This window comes from Lacerta agilis, chromosome 15, assembly GCF_009819535.1.
Source record: "Lacerta agilis isolate rLacAgi1 chromosome 15, rLacAgi1.pri, whole genome shotgun sequence".
NCBI lineage: Eukaryota > Metazoa > Chordata > Lepidosauria > Squamata > Lacertidae > Lacerta > Lacerta agilis.
This window is the reverse complement of record NC_046326.1, coordinates 42796963-42813016: the sequence shown is the minus strand read 5'-3', so window position 1 is coordinate 42813016 and position 16054 is coordinate 42796963. Positions and strand designations below refer to the sequence as shown.

General features: G+C 56.6%; 1 protein-coding gene across 2 annotated transcripts in view; it reads left to right on the top strand.

Annotated features, from left to right (window-relative positions):
• SLC43A2 (solute carrier family 43 member 2) overlaps positions 1-15541 on the top strand; it is a 28136-nt gene extending 12595 nt beyond the window's left edge. The window contains exons 5-13 of one of the 2 annotated variants that reach the window (XM_033171568.1): positions 2588-2680; positions 3753-3886; positions 4408-4610; positions 5323-5469; positions 8090-8234; positions 9430-9559; positions 10287-10360; positions 12299-12422; positions 15348-15541. In XM_033171568.1, the coding sequence (XP_033027459.1) occupies positions 2588-2680; positions 3753-3886; positions 4408-4610; positions 5323-5469; positions 8090-8234; positions 9430-9559; positions 10287-10360; positions 12299-12422; positions 15348-15509 (1212 nt within the window). In that variant the 3' untranslated portion in view covers positions 15510-15541. The remainder of the gene's footprint in view (positions 1-2587; positions 2681-3752; positions 3887-4407; positions 4611-5322; positions 5470-8089; positions 8235-9429; positions 9560-10286; positions 10361-12298; positions 12423-15347) is intronic. The other variant, XM_033171567.1, reaches the window with a different exon arrangement.
• The last annotated feature ends 513 nt before the right edge of the window (positions 15542-16054 follow it).

The window sequence follows — 16054 nt, the reverse complement described above, 5'->3', positions numbered from 1 at the left end:
CTTCTGGTTCCCCCGTCCCCCCAGCACCCATTGACTCTGGCTGTGCAACAGTCTGGAGAGCGGATATTGGGGTATTTTTTGAGGGGGGGAGTTGTCAGTTTTTCCAGGCCTGAATGGGCTTTGCTTGGACCTAGGCTGTGTGCTCCCTCCACGCCAGGGCTTCCTCTGAGCGGAAGGGACCTGGTGGGGTCCCTAAACCCAGGAGATGATCTGCTTTCCACTGGAGGGGCTCAGACAGGTTTTACCTGGGGTGCTTTCCCTCCAGGCATCCCTGAGCCCCCCAGCACCTCTCCTCCTGCAGGGGTGGGCCTCAACCCCCACTATGGGTGGCGTACAGCACTGCAGTGCAGTCCAGGATGCGGCTGCCAGCTTGCTCTTCCCCTCCCCTCTCTGAACGCAGAACAAATCTGTAAGCTGCTCGCCTCGTCTGCTCTGGGGTTATTTAAGGACCCGGCTGCTGCATTGCATCCAAAGCGCTGCAGCTAGAGAGGCGGGGGGGGGGGGCGAGGGACTGGACAGAGCCAGGTGGAAGCTCCCCCCCCCCACATTACTGCCACCACCCCCCTTTCCTGCTAGAGAGATCCTCACAGCAGGAATATTCTCAGCCGTGTAAACAGGCAGCTGCAACAGGAGCGCAGGCAGCCTTTGGAAAAAAGCAGCCAGAGCTCTCTGGGCATGTTGAGGGGGGAGGCCTCTGAGCTGGGGGGAGGCGGAGAACGTCCTAGTCTCTGGCCTGCCTCCTGTGTCCCCTTCAGATGGGCAGCCAGTGAAATGTCTCTTCAGCTGGTGGGGGCGGATGGCAGCCATGGCGCAACACATCTGGAGGCTGGGGAAGGCTGACTGAGCAGGGAAGATCAGAGTCTCACATGTGTGTGTGTGTGTGTGTTTTTGTGTGTGTGTGTCTCCTCTCCCCCCTCCCCGGCCAGTTCCTTTCACAACTTGGTTTCTCTTTTCCATGCAAGGCTAAGATATCTTCTCTCTTGGCCATTGCTTGCCCAGACAGAGCTGTTTTTCTGTTTCCAAAGTGGTGCTTCCTTCTCCTGCTAGCTCCCTGTAGGGCTGCTTGTCCCACTGCAGCCTCTCAGGGCTGGAAGGGGCGAGTGTGCCCGGCTCCTTTGGTGTGCAGAAGCTGCAGGGTGGCCGAGGGCAGGGCTGAGAGGGGCACAAAATGGGCACCGGAGTTCGTGGAGGAAATTGTCCCATTTACTGTAACGTTCCACTGGACTGCGTTTCTGAGTCAGGGCTGGTGTGTGGCTTCCAGAGGTCAAGTGCCAGGCCAGCCAGCCAGCCATTTGCTCAGAGGCTCAGTGGGGGCAGCTGGCTGGACAATGCCCCCTCCAGCTTCTTGCTGGGCCTCTTGCACGCAGCCTAACACAGTAGAGCACATTCAGCCACCACTGGGGAAGGACAAGACCTGAGACGTACGTGCACATCCAGGTCTTGTTTTGTTGGCACAGCAGCCTCTGATAGGCAAGGCAGCCTGGAACGGTTCCTTCGTCATCACTGCCCCCGGCTTCCTCCACACAGACTTGCTCCGGCCTTTGCAATCTTCTTCCCACGAGGGTGAGCCCAGGGCAAGTTGTTGTGACACTTGGGAAACTGCCCTGGGCTGAGTCAGCACATTTGCACCATTCGTTCTGGGCTCTCTCTCCTCCGACTGACGGCAGCTGCCCTTTTTGAACCCAGAGCCTTCTGCAGGCAAACAAGCCGTGGCATTTTCTCACTTGGATCCTGGAGGGGAAAGGCTTTGAAACAGAAAGCCTGGTGTCCCGGGAGAGTCTTTGCCCCACTTGTCGCCAGGGTGGATATTCTGAGCTTGCGTGTCAAGGGACAGCTCTGGTCCCCCGAGGATGCCCCAGGGTGGGTTGTGGAGGGCAACAGAGTGCGTGCAGACAGCGAGCCTTGCAAAGCTACGGCCCTGTCTGGCAGCCCACCTTGTCCCTTGCCTCGGAAGAGGGAGGGTCTCTTTGTCCGACCCAGCCAGATGGGCGGGGTATAAATAATAATTATTGTCTGCTGAGCCGCCTCCTGGCCCGTCAGGCTTGCTGGCTGTACCTGGTGTGGCTGCTTTTGGGGGGGGCACTGTACTTTGTGCTCTCATTTTGTATTTTCACATTGTGAACCACCCTGTGATCTCCAGGGGAAATGCGGGATACAAATTCGGTAAACGAATGAATTTCCTGTTCCCTGGCAAGCAACTTCTTCCAGCTCCGAGGGGACTGAAAGGGGCTTGTGGGGGGGGCCTTCCTCCTGCTGGTTGGACACCCGTCTTGGCTTGCAAGCATTTGAAATGGTAGCAGAAAGCCTGCAAACTCTGTGGGGACGCCAGGAGGTTACGGTGCTCTCAGGCGGCTTTTAACTCTTTAAAAGGGGGGAAGCAAATCTGCCTCCAGCATTGGATACCACAAGATATGGAGACACCCCCCCCTCCCAAACCTACCCTAGGAAGGCTCTTGATGAGCCTGGCAACAACTGCATCGCCCTCCTGCCCCCCTGGTTTTTGCTCCCTAGTAAACAGGCTCCTTTCCTCCCCACACAGCCCACCTGCCCTAACCTTCCCCTTCTTCCTGCATTCCTTCCTTCTCAGCTGCCCAACATGTTTGGCGACCTTCGCTCCACCTTCATTGCCCTCATGATTGGCTCTTACGCCTCGTCGGCTGTGACCTTCCCAGGAGTCAAGGTATGTTGGCTCGGAGCTCCAGCTTGTTGCTGCCGGAGGCGGATGGGGTCCTTTTCCAGTGATGCAGACGAGTGACGCTGCTGGGGAGAGGGGTGTCCCTTGGCAAATGCAGGGAATGGCTCTCTGGGGGAGGTATTTGACTGTCTGCCCCCCCCCTGCAAAAAAAGGGATGCCGTCTGTTGAGAGAGCAATGGGGGAATGATCAGTAACCAGCATTGGCATTTCAGTCATTCTGCCAGCTTCCTGCTACTGACCCCCCCCCCCAAAAAAAAACCTCAATGCCACCGTGAAGTGACGTGAGATGAGCTTTCCTAGGATTCCGATGGCCCCATTATGAGAATGTGAAGGGGTTGTTTAAAATACACAAATAAACTGGAGGAGTATAAGCAGAATTCATATTTTTCACCCACTTGTGGCTGACAGAATAGGCAGCCATGCCCAGCTTGACTCTCCACAGAGGAATCTGCAGGAAGAGGGCATATTATACCAGGGGCCTCTTACTGCAAATTGATTTGCATGTCCTTGGACAGAAAAAGCAGGACGGAAACGAGACATTTGGGGCAGCGGGTGCGGAATCCGGTTCCAAATCCCCAGACTCCCAAATGCCAGCTGTGGGAGGATGCTTTTTGTTGGCCGGACGAGCTGTGCGGTTGGCCTTGAGGCCTGACATGGGACAGGAAACCCCCAAGCCAGGAGGTCAGGGGAACAGGCCCAGTGCTCTACCCTTTCGTTCCCGGCATCTGGCATTGGGGAACGGGCCCCTCGGCTGGTGGGGCTGCTCTGTTTCGCCATCATGGCAAACACCTCTTGATAGACACCCCCCCCCCCATCATACATTTGTCTCATCCCCTTTGAGGTGGATTGTGATGACCTACGGAAATTCCATGTCAGAAAAATAGTGGAGCATCTTCTGTGCTTCTGCTCTGACATCCTGACTCTTCCATTGCAAATGCCTTTGACCTGGGACACTCCCATGGGGAAGGAGGGGGTCCTGCTGCTGTCGCTGGCTCTGGTGCCCCCCCCCCAAGGGCCTGGCTGGTGATGGCTGCCTTTCCTCCCTTTGCCCCTCCAGGTGATCTATGATTTTGGCGTCTCCTTCATCCTCATCCTGGTTGTCTGGGCCTCCTGTGCAGGTCTTGTCTTCTTCAACTGCTTCGTCAACTGGCCCCTTGAGCCCTTCCCAGGCCCAGAAGACATGGACTACACGTAAGTCCTGTTTGTGTGTGTGTTGGGGGGGGACCCTTGGCTGCCCTTCTGAGACCCCCCCCCAAGGCTTTCCTTGGGATGTGTGGTGGCCCTTCCTGGGAATTTTTCACCTCGTCCACCACAGTGCATTGAATCGTAGAATTGTAGCATTGCAAGGGCCATTTCCACATTACTTCCATGACACAACCCTAAAATCATGGCAAGTGAAATATGCCAAGGGTATTGTGTTGCACACATGAGCAAGGCCTCTCCAGAGCTTCATGCCAGCCAGGGGTGGGTGGGTGTTTGGGGACGCAGGCAGGGCATTTCCAAACCGCCACTCTTTTGGGGTGGGATTCGGCAAATGAGAAGTTTGTGGCAGTCACGGGGTGGCCGACGCCTCGCCTCCCTGCAGGCAGGCCGGGGCAGATGCTCCCTCGAACCGGGTTCCCGTCAGCAGCCCAGCCCAGATGCTGCAAGTAGGGCACCAGGTCAGGCAGACGTCCCAACCCTCCTCTGCCCTCTTTCTTCCCACTGGACAGGGTGAAGATCAAGTTCAGCTGGCTGGGATTCGACCACAAGATCACCGGGAAGCAGTTCTACAAGCAGGTGACGACGGTGGGACGACGCCTGAGTGTGGGCGGCTCCATGAAGAACCCAAAGGAGGCGGCCGCCCTGCAGGAGAGCAAGAACCTATGCCTCTCCACCGTGGACCTGGAAGTCAAGTGCGAGGCAGACAGCGCAGGTGGGGCAACCAGCGAGATGGTCCTGTGTGTGTGTGTGTGTGTGTGTGAGAGAGAGAGAGAGAGAGCTGTCAGGGCTGCCAACCCCCCTCATGTGGAAATGCAACTTTGTTTTACTGCTGTGTGTTTCTGGTGATGCAAGGTCCAGTGAGAGCTCCCTCGGAGGAAGGACTGGGTGGGGGCGTCCTGGGAAGGGCCAAGGTCTACTCTTCCTCCTCCTCCTTCCCCCAGGGAGCAAATGGCCCCCTGCCCAGCCCCAAGGCCTTTTCCCTCTCTCTTCCAGAGGGTTGGCAGGAGTTGACCAAACCATGAAAGACACGGGGAAGAGTTCTCTGCACCTTTACTGATGTTGGAGCACTTCCTTTGTCTGTGCAGATATTCAGCAAGCCCCACTTGGTCGCCGACAGGGTGTCCAGAAATAAAACAAGCACAATTTTAGTAAAACCTGCACCAAATTTAAAGCTTAAAGCAACATGAAAAGCAGTATCACAAAACGGACAGCGCAGCGGGGAAATTGCTTCCTTCACTTGTGTGGGCCATTTTGATCTGAGGCCACGCGTTCGCAGTGTTCTTTGGGATGGCCAGGTGGCCCCGGCTAGCAGGAGCTGCCTCGGTGACCCTGTGCTGGCCAAGTGGCCCAGGGGGCAACTGGCATCTCCCAGGGAGGAGCTGCCAACCCCCTTCCTTATTTCCTCCCTCCCCCTCCTCCCGCAGCCTCCCCGTCCTTCATGCACAGCGTCTTCAGCCCCATCCTGCTGCTCAGCCTGGTCACCATGTGCGTCACGCAGCTGAGGCTCATTTTCTACATGGGCGCCATGAACAACATCCTGGAGTTCCTGGTGGACGGGGATCTTCAGACAGGTGGGTGCAGCTCTCCCCCCCCCCCCCGCCTGCACAGAGTCAGCCGCCCGGCAGCCTCACGCGAATGGAATCATGCTTTGAAATATTCTCTAAGCCCCTTTCTCAAATAAAAAGCTGCCTGACTCGCCGGTGGCCTCCCAAGAGGTCCTTTGTGTAGTGTGGTGTAGTGGTTAAGAGCGGTAGACTCGTAATCTGGTGAACCGTGTTCGCTTCCCCGCTCCTCCACATGCAGCTGCTGGGTGACCCTGAGCTAGTCACACTTCTCTGAAGTCCCTCAGCCCCACTCACCTCACAGAGTGTTTGTTGTGGGGGAGGAAGGGAAAGGAGAATGTTAGCCGCTTTGAGACTCCTTCGGGTAGTGATAAAGCGGGATATCAAATCCAAACTCTTCTTCTCGGGCCTTGAGGAGCATTGGAAGCCAACAGTTCCCAGGGTCACCTCCCAGAGAGTCATGGGAACTGTAGTTTGCTACTCCCAAAACTGTGATTCCCAGCACTCCCAACAAACTGCAGTTTCTAGGGTTCTTTGGGGACAGCCCCATCGTTCAAAGGCACAGCACTCTTCAGTTCAGTGTCAGGAATCGCACCCGTTCCACTGAGGAGTGTGGCACTCACATGCGCTTGTCATCTTGGCCACCCAGGACAGCTTTGCCACTGGGTGGTTCCTGCACAGGGTGAAATTAGGGCATTTTGTGGCCGGGGGTGGGGGTGGGGGGCTCAGGAAGCCACGCTGTGAGGTGCTCCTTGCAGACTCCTCTCTCTCCACTGGGCCTTTGGGTGTTGCCGGGACCTGCTGCTGCCAGCCAGGGTCCAGCTGGCCTGGTTGTGCCTCCTAGCATAGGCTGAAAAAATAAGCCTATGCTGCCAATACTCTTGGTAAATCAGTATACAATCAGCAGCACAGAAACGGCGCACACAAATCTACTAAACCATTCCACGTATAGAATTCTATATTGGTATTCCAATCAACAGGAAAGCAATGCAAAAAGTCAAAAAGTCAAACAAAGAAGCCACAAACAGAAAACTCATTCAAATTGGTACAACAGGACAATTTCAGTCTTTAAATGTTTTTAGCCAGGCTCCTGTAAATATTGACGAAAATAGATCCAGTCAGATGATATGTACAGATGTTAATAGATGAAAGTAAGTCCAATCAGAGGGAATATTGACGATGTGACGCACAATAGACAGGGTGCCGGCGTTTGTCCCCTGTTTCGCCCACGGACAATTTTGGGCTTCTTCAGTAAATTTTGGATTTACTGTATATTGATACATACAAATTTACATGTTACATCTCTAAACTAGAACATCTAGTCTTCTTCTTCACAATGTTCTTTTCACAAAGATTTGATATATTTGCACACTCTCAACTTCAAATGCTAAGTTCTTTCTTGGCTTAAGCATTAATTCATTTCCTAGCATAGGCTGGCAGACTCCCCTCTCCACGAGGGCAGCCACCGGCTGAATGTCAGGGCTAATTTCGGCCATGTTTCCGTGACACCCTTGGGTGTCTTGCGGCTCAGGGGTAGCTGAGTTCAGTTCCTCAGAATGTCCCGACAACTCTTTGTTTCTGGTTTGCGGGAGAGAAAAAATTGGTCAGCTGCGGCTTGTGATGCTGCTGCTGCTGGCTGGGGGGTGGGGGTGGCGTTTCCTGGCTCTTGCTTCCCTTCCTCGACCTCCCCAGGGTGAAGGGAGAAGCCCAGCAGCTGACGGGGTGTCACTGGGGGGGGGGCGGTTGTGCTTGTGAGCTTCAGCGCCTCTGACTCAAGGCCTGTATTTATAGCGGCTGGAAGGGAGCCAGCCAGCCAGGAAAGGGAGCGATTTCCATGAGCTGGTTGTTTGTCTTTTGCACAACAGGACGAAACCATTTGTGTCTTGCGCACCGAGATCCAGTTTGGGCTTGTTAAATCTGGAATCCGCGAGGCAGATAAATCAAGAGGCGCTTTCATGAAAACAACAGGGAGGCTCGGGGGGGGGGGCGGGGGGTGGAAGGGGAAGCGCAGCCGAGCGAGCAAGTGGGCAGGCGGGCGGCTGGCTGGGGGGGGGGGGCTTGAAGCTGAGCGGATGCCAGGCCGACCCCCTCCCACCCCTCCTCTCTTCTTGGGGCTTCGCTGCTTGGCAAGCGCTGCTGGGGGGGGGGGTGGGCAGCCTTTTGGCCTTCACTCTGGGCTTCCTGACCCCCCAGTTACCTCTCCAGACTCTGGTCTGGTGCACTCAGACTCCTGGGGGGCTGTGGCTGCATCTCCTCAGGGGGCTGGGTCTTGCTGCTCACCAGCCCTCCACCAAGGAGGCGCCTGGGTTCAGGAATGGGAGTGTTACACAAAGGAGAGAAGAGCCCACCTGTAGCCCTGCAGAGGCTGCTGGACTCCAACTCCCATCACCCCCGTCCATGCTGGCTGCTGGAGGAGCACAGCACCTGGACGGCCACAGGTGTCCCCTCCCTGTTTTAAAGAGATGCACCCCAGCTGCTTGCCTGCCCCAAATGGTGCCAACACGCAATGCCCCTCCTTTGCGTGTTGGCCAGCTGCCCTCCCCTCTCAGCCTCCCCTTTCCAGCCACCCAAACCTCGCAGGCCTTCGCCTGGCCCTGCCCTGACGCCGCCCTTCCTCTCTCCCTTCCAGTGGACCTGTACACCACCATCTTCGGAGTCCTGCAGCTCCTCTGCCTGATGACGGCCCCCGTCATCGGATACATCATGGACTGGAAGCTCAAGGAGTGTGAGGATGGCGCTGCGGAGGAGGCGGACGAGGGGAGCACCCCCAGCCAGTGAGTAGCACAAGGGCACCCACTGCCCTGTGGATCCTCCGTCTGGGTGGGGAAGGGGACCCCCAGCTCCTTCCTCCCCGTGGGAGTCTAACCAGACTGGGGAGGAGTCTGAGGTCACTAGGGCAAGGCTCCCCACAGTCCGCCCAGACCTCGGCTGACCTAGGAAGACCAAGAGCCTGGAGGCCGATGTGGAGAGATGCCTCCGTCTTCGTTATTGCCAGGAGCCAGCGGTGGGCTTGTGGCTAGACCTCCTCTGCCCAGCTTGCCACCAAAGCCAGCTGCCCTCCTGGGGAAAAGGGCAACCCAGGAGTGGGGAGTGTCTGAGCTCCTCCAGCAGCTACTGGACTCCCATCTGAAGAAGTGTGCATGCACACGAAAGCTCATACCAAGAACAAACTTAGTTGGTCTCTAAGGTGCTACTGGAAGGGATTTTTTATTTTATTTTGTTTTAACTATGGCAGACCAACACGGCTACCTACCTGTAGCTGGACTCCCATCAGTCAGGGAGGAGGGGCTCAGCTGCTGCCCACTGCTGGGATGACCCCAGGGCTTGTGTGTGTGTGTGTAGAACATTGGCCTTTGGGCCCCTCCAAAGGGTCTGAGGTGGGTCTGCAGCAGCACGAAACCCCCTGCAAGCATCTGGTGAAGCAACTTAGATGCGACTGCCCCAGATGCTTGTGTGGGTAAAAGGTGGGTCACTGGCCCCAAAAGAGGGGCATATGCTCCTGTGGCCCCTCTTTCTTTGCCAAGCAATTGAGACTCCACAGCAGGGACCCCCACCAGGCAGCAGGATTGAGGGGCGTTGGGGGGTCTGCCCAGACCCCAACTGCTGTGACTGTGACTTAGGAGCACAGGAAACTGCCTTGGACTCAGCCAGACCCTCAGCCCATTTACCCCAGTACTGTCTACACTAACTGGCAGCAGTGGCTCTCCAGGGATTCCCCTCCTCGCAGATGCCTGGGACCTTCTGCATGCAAAGGAGCTGCTCTTCCTCTAATTTCCTGATCTAGTTGATCCCTTTTTCGTACCACCTTCTCTCCCAAGGTGTTGGGAATCTCACACCATCTGGAGGAGCCAGCCGCAGTGAAGGCTGTAGACTTGGGCGTCCCTCCTCCTCCCTTGCGGATCTCCCACTGGCCCCTGCAAGCCCCTCTGACCCCCCTCCGTTCCTCTCTCTCCCTCCCTCTCCCTGCAGGGGCAGCAAGAAGAAGCGTCGAGACAGGCAGATCCAGAAGGTGGAGAACGCCACCCGTGCTTTCGCTTTTACCAATCTGCTGCTGGTGGGCTTTGGGATCACCTGCCTCATTCCCAACCTGCCTTTACAAGTGAGTAGCTGGCAGGGAGAGCAGTTGTGAAAGGCTCAGCGCAGTAGAGTCAGGAACTGGGCCGGGAGGTGCTGTGGGGGCCAGTCCAGGCCTCACCTGTTTTCCGGCTTAGCGGACCTTGCGTCTCCTGTGGACAGGACCCCCATTTCCCAGCCTGTTTGAACAAGGTGCCCCTCCAACCCCACCTGCTCCCATGTGCTGAGTCGGACGATGCTTGGTCATAAGACCACCAGAAGGGCCTGTTGGATGAGGCTGCCCAAGGGGCGCCCGTGCAGTGGCCAAGCAGGGCCTGGGCACAAGAGCCCTCTCTCCCCCTGACACTCAGAAGCATTGCTGCCTCCGACAGAGAGGCAGAGCCGAGCCTCCCATCAGGGGTAGCAGCTACTCTCCATGAATCTGCCTCATCCTCTTTGAAAGCAGCCCAGGTTGGTTGGTGGCCATTGCTGCCTCCTGGGGGAGGGTGTCCCACGTTGTGTGCAGGTGTCCTTTCTCTTCCGACAGTCAGCTTTGTGGGACGTCTCTGGGTTTGAGTGTGATGAGGATCCGTCTTCAGTGGATGGAAGGGGGTCCCCGTGGAGGGGAGGGGGGCAGCCCTGTGAGCTCCCCAGAGGGAAGAGGGATGGGCACGTAGTTGGCGCTTGCCGGGGGGGCAGGATGTGTGTGCTGGGCATTCAGAAGGTGACTTGGGGTGAGAATTCAGGGTTGCGTGTCTTTCCCCCTCTTCCAGATCCTCTCCTTCATCTTGCACACCGTCGTGAGAGGGTTCATCCATTCTGCCGTAGGCGGCCTCTACGCAGCCGTGTAAGTCTAGTCCTCAGTTGGCCTCTGGCCATGTATGTTTGCCCAATCACCCGCCTGGACTCCGCTGCCACCCACTTTGTTTACAGGCACCCCAGTTCCCGGCTGGGGATGCTCCTCTTCCTTAGCCACCTTGCCCTACCTTCCAGCCCGTTTCTGGGTCATGTTTTTTCTCCTCCTCCTCCTCCTCCTTCCTGGATTAGCTTATGAGCAGCTGCAGCTGCTGGCTGTGGGCCTGCTTCTCTGGGTGTTGCTCAAGGGGAGGGTGCAAAACATGACCCACATGCTTTCATCCTCTCCTCTGCACCTGATACCCATTTGATGTCACCCTCTGCTCTGGTTGCAGAATTCCTGGTGGGAGCAAAACAGTTTCCTAATCGCAGGCCCAGCCCAGGGATCCTGCCCTCTCTATAGGCCACCCAGACGCTTCTCTCCACCACAATGCCCCCCCTTCCTTTGGAAAGCCCCATCTAGGCCAGAGTCTCTGGAGGAGCCCAAGGATGCCGTCCTCTCCTCTCAACTGTGTCTTGCCTATCAGGCATGCAACGCTCAACCCATAACCAGATCTGGTTTCAGCAGCTGCAGCTCAGCTAGACCTGACTTGGGTGTTTTTGTCCTTGGGTTTGTTTTTTAATCAAAGAAGTATATGAACGTGATGATCAATGCGGGAGTTGTTGGTCCAGCTCCAGTTCTTGGCTTTCCAAGCTGAACGTTGCTCAACTGGAGGAGGAGGAGGAGGAAGAGAAGCCCTCTGGCCTGCTTTCCCAGGCTCTTGTTTTCTCCTGGCAACCTCCAGCCTTCAGCACTTTCCAATCAATGATGCTGATCTGCCTGGCTTGGCTGGGCCACTCCTCTGGGGCTCCTTCGTGCCCGGGCAGGCGGTGGGAAGGGAGCCAAGGCTTGGAGCCCAACCTGGACTCTGTTTGCTCAGAGGTGCCCCACATTCCAGCTCAGGGTGTGTGGAGAGTTGAAATCCAGCGGGGTTGTGGTCCAAAGCAGTTGTTTCTAGCCAAGGGCACTCTAGTTTGGGGTGCAAGTGATCTGGCCCAAGGTCTGGACTCAGGGCACAAATGTCTTTAGATAGATAGATAGATAGATATTCCTCCCACCCACTTTAGGGAAGCTTGGAACACGTTACCCAGAAGCATTCCCTCGGGACAGCTAAATTTGACCGGTGCATTTAGCCTTTCGTAGGATTTGATGGTGTGGAAACCAGACTCCTGAGGATTGTAGGCTTGCCCCGCTTCCAAACACAAACGTCTAGTCCTCGTTTTCGCTTGGGCAAGGGGGAAAATAATCTCTGCCCATGTTCTGCTGAAGACTTTGAAGGTAGAAGCTGTGCTCTGCACTGGGCAGAATTGCCCTGCTGGAGAGGCTGGAATGAAGGATGTCAGGAGCGTGAATTGCCAGGGAGCGGCAGGGCTTTGCGGGAGATCCTGCTTTCTGGCTGCTTGCTGCGTCTGCCACGTGGGGCCTTTCTGCTCGGAGCCTCCGTGCCCCTGAATGCCAGCGGTGAAGAACATAAGCAGAGCCCTGGCGCTGAATCCGGCCACGGGGGCTCATCCAGTCCGGCACCCTGTTTTGTAACTAGATGCTCCAAAGGGAAGGTCACAGTGGCAGGACCTGAGGGCAGCAGCCCCCTCCCCAAAGGTGACTCCTGGTGACTGGCACCCAGGGGCATTTACTGGCTCCAGCAGAGGAGGGAGATGGCAAGGCAGGAAGGGGGCCTTTCAGGGCTTGCTGGAGGCAGATATGGACGGGGCCTCCTCACCCTGTTCCTTCAGCCTCTGCTCGGATTCTGATGGGCTCTTAGAAAAGTCTCCAAGGGTCTTTGCTTCCAGAGAGTAATGGGCTGTGGGGCTGGGCTTGGGTAGGACCCCATATGGCCAGGCTGTGAGTGCAGAAACATGACTGCCCCCTTGCCCCCCCTCTCTCCTGCAGGTACCCCTCCACGCAATTTGGCAGCTTGACAGGGCTGCAGTCTCTGGTCAGTGCCCTCTTTGCCCTCCTGCAGCAGCCCCTCTTCCTGGCCATGATGGGGCCCTTGGAAGGAGACCCTCTCTGGGTAAGTAAGTGGTCGGGCGGCTGGCGCAGTGGAGCTCCCAGTGCCTGGCCTTTGTGCAGAGGAAACGGCAAGGGACAATCAGCCGGCTCTATCTTACTCAGGAGACCCATTTAAATCAGTAGACCTGGCCTCTGTAGCACTTTCCATTTGGATGAGTTTAGCTGGAGTAGAGCTGAGTTGGAGACAAACCCTTTAATTCCAAAAGCAGCCTTGGGAGGCTTTCCTGAGCGATAGCTCTCCCCCCTCCAGCCGTTTCTCTGCTCAGCATTGATGCCCCCACCCAGCTGCTTTTCTCAGCCGCAGGCACTCCTCGCCCTCACCTGTGGGAAAAACCCACCAGGGCTGGTGGGGCTGATCTTTAAGTGGCCACAAGCAGTTGGAGGGGAGACCCCCCTCTTGGCCGTTCCTCTGCACAGACTTGAAGCAAGAAGCTACCTTTGGTTTGGGAGAAAACAGCACCGGGGTGTGGGTGTGTGGGTGAAGCCTTTTCTGTGGCAGCCCATTCTGGCTGCTTCTGTCTCCCTCTGGTTGGCAGCGCTCTTGTAAAAGCAGGAAACCCGGGGCCACAGTAATTCTTTTTTTAAAAATAATTTTTTATTATTTTTCCAAATATATCAAATTACAGCCAATTCAATATCTAATATACAATACATTCACCATTGCTCTGCCGAGCTACGACTCCCCTCCCTCACGTCAGCAGGTTTTCTAGTCCATTCTCAACACGCAGTTTTTATCTCTTCATATTAAACTATGTCAAAGGTCTATTCCAGTCCTACTAGTGTTTTTAAACTTCCACGGTTCAATCTTAAGTATTCCACAAATTTACTCTAATCTCTTCGAAACCTCGAGTCATCCTGGTTTCTGACCCTACCAGTCAGTTTTGCAAGTTCAGCATATTCCACCAACTTCGTCTGCCACTCATCAATCGTTGGTAATTCCTGTAATTTCCACTTTTGAGCAAGCAATGTTCTTGCTGCAGTTGTCGCATACATGAACAATCTTTTGTCCTTCTTAGCTATTTCTTCTCCCATCAACCCCAACAGAAAGGCTTCTGGCTTTTTTGGAAAGGTATATTTAAACATCTTAAGTTTGTTGTAAATTGCTTCCCAAAAAGCCTTAACCTTATTACAAGTCCACCACATGTGATAAAAGTCTCCTTCTTCTTGTCTGCATTTCCAACATAATTTATCATGTGTTCTATACATTTTTGACAATTTCACTGGAGTCAAATACCATCTATACATCATCTTATAAACATTTTCTTTCACAGGGCCACAGTAATTCTTGGCACCCAGGCCCGCCCCCCGAGAGAGGAAGCCCCCAAGCAGGCAGGGCTCGGAGGGCAGCAACAACTCTCCCCTCTTGGGATTCCCCCCCAGCCAGCACCCAGCATTTACTGCCTCTGGCAGTGCAGGAACGACACAGCCTTTGACAGGGTCTGCCTCCTCCTCCTCCTCCTCTGGGGCCAAGTCTGCCGCTTCTGCCCTGCAGGCTCCCCCAGGGCGCCCTGGGCTCTCCGCTGCAGCTCCCACTCTGGAAGGCGTTCCAGGGCCTGTTTGGGAAGTGGATGAGGCTGCTTGGATCCGCTGGCTGGGCTCCCAGAGGCCACGTTGTTTTCTGTTTAGACAGCAGAGCACCTGACACCTGCCTGGGAGCAGCTGAGGGCTGGCTGGCAGCCGCTGGTCTGTTTCCAGATCATGGGGGGGGGAGGCAGCAGCGCAGTGCTGCCGGAGGGAGGCTGGCAGGAGCCCGGGAGCAGGAGCAGAGGACTCCTTCCTGTGGGCGCTGTGTCTTCCTGGGGGAAGAAACAGTTCAGTAACTGCTTGGCATCTCCAGCTTCTGTTTTTTTCCTGGGTTTGGGGCTGGCACAGACCCCTTCCCTTACAACTGGAGCTGCTGTGGGGAGACCCCAGTGGGTGCTGCTGGTCTGCAGCAGGAGTGGCAACCAGGCAGCCTGGGGAAGAGCCACTTCCACACAATGCCTTTAAAAAAAAACAACACCCCCCAAAAGGGTTTTCAAGAGAGCAGAGCCCCCTCCCTCTCCTAGGCTATTTCAGGGGCAGGCGGGAGTGCTCTGCCCCCCCCCCCAGAAGATATTTGCTTGTTGGCCAACAAATGATACCCAAGCAGATAATCCCAAGTGGGGTGGGGGCAAAATCCTGGCCACATGGGATCTCCTCCAGCTCTTTCTCCCCCAGTCCAGATCTGAGCAGGGGGTCAGATCCTGCCCTCCAAACAACACCTGGCCTTGCTGTGTAAACCTATCCAGGTTGCACAGGTAAACACCCAGCTCCAGGCCCAGGGAGGGGGCCTCACATCCCTCAGCTGCTTCCCCCCATCCTGGGGGCTCCTGAGAGCCAAAGCCCCTGTTCAGAGTGCGCTTTGCTTGCAGAGGTTCAAGCTGGGGGAGGGAGGTGCTTCAAGGTGACATCCCTCATCATCCTCACCACTGGGTGTTGGGGAATCTGACCACGGGGGCTGCTGCCTTATAGAGCCTAACCAAGCTGGCCCCTCTGGCTCAGTGTTGCCAGCACTGGCTGGCAGCAGGGCTTTGGGGCCATTCCTGTTCCCAGCACTCCCTGGGCTCCCTCCCACTGAGCCACAGCCCCTCCGAAGCCCCTGTGCAAACTGATGAGGCCCCAGGCAGGCTGAGCTCTGTTGCTGCGCTGGAGCAGCTCCTTGGCTGCCATCGCCACACCCTCCTCCTGCTCCTCGCTGTACAAAGGCACCTCAAGGATCTCGGGGCAAAGGGGGAGTGCTGGACAGCTGGGACCCCCTACCCTCTCTCACACACACACACCCCGCGGCTTCTGCAGGGCTTCTGCTGGCCACCAGGCTCTTCATCTTTGGCTGAGCTTCAGCCTTTCCTCTGCCCTCCTCCTCCTCCTGCTGCTGACACTGCTGGCCTCTTGTGTCCTCCTGCAGGTCAACGTGGGGCTCCTGGGGGCGAGCATGATGGGCTTCTGCCTCCCGCTCTACCTGATCTTCTTCCGCCGGCGGCTGGAGCGCGAGAAGCGGCAGAAGAGCGAAGACGCCAAGCTCTTCCTCAAGATCAACGGCACACCGAGCCAGGAGGCCTTCGTCTAGGAGGCGGCTTCTCTTTGCCGGACTGGGCTGGGGGCCTCTATGGGCAAAGGCGGCAGCACCCCCTCCCACTCACGGGTGGTGCTGCTTGCGCCCCGCTCGCGGCTCCTGCCTTGTCCCCCTCTGCCCAGCCCCACAGCAGCCTCCAGAGACAGGCAGAAGCAGCGGCTGGGCCAGCATGGGCCTCCTCACCTGAGCCAGAAACACTTCGCCATGCCTCTTCCGCTCCCTCGTTGCTTGTTCACGAGACTCTGGTGCCGCAGGGGCGCTGGCCGGTCTGCAAAACCACAGCCTGCCCTGCCCCTTCACTGCCTTCGACTGTAGCTTGCGCCAGTGCAGGACACAGGTGCTCTCCTGCCGCCTTCCTGCCACCCTCCACCATTCCTGGATCCTAGAAGCAAGCCTCTCCCCCCTGCCTCCACATGCCAGTCCGCCCTCCAGCCTGACGGGGCAGGGAGAGGAGGGGGGGAGCCCAATGGGACTCTGCAGACTGACCTGGGCAACAGCCACGGACCTCTTCATTCTGCTCCAGACAGGGCAGGCGCTGG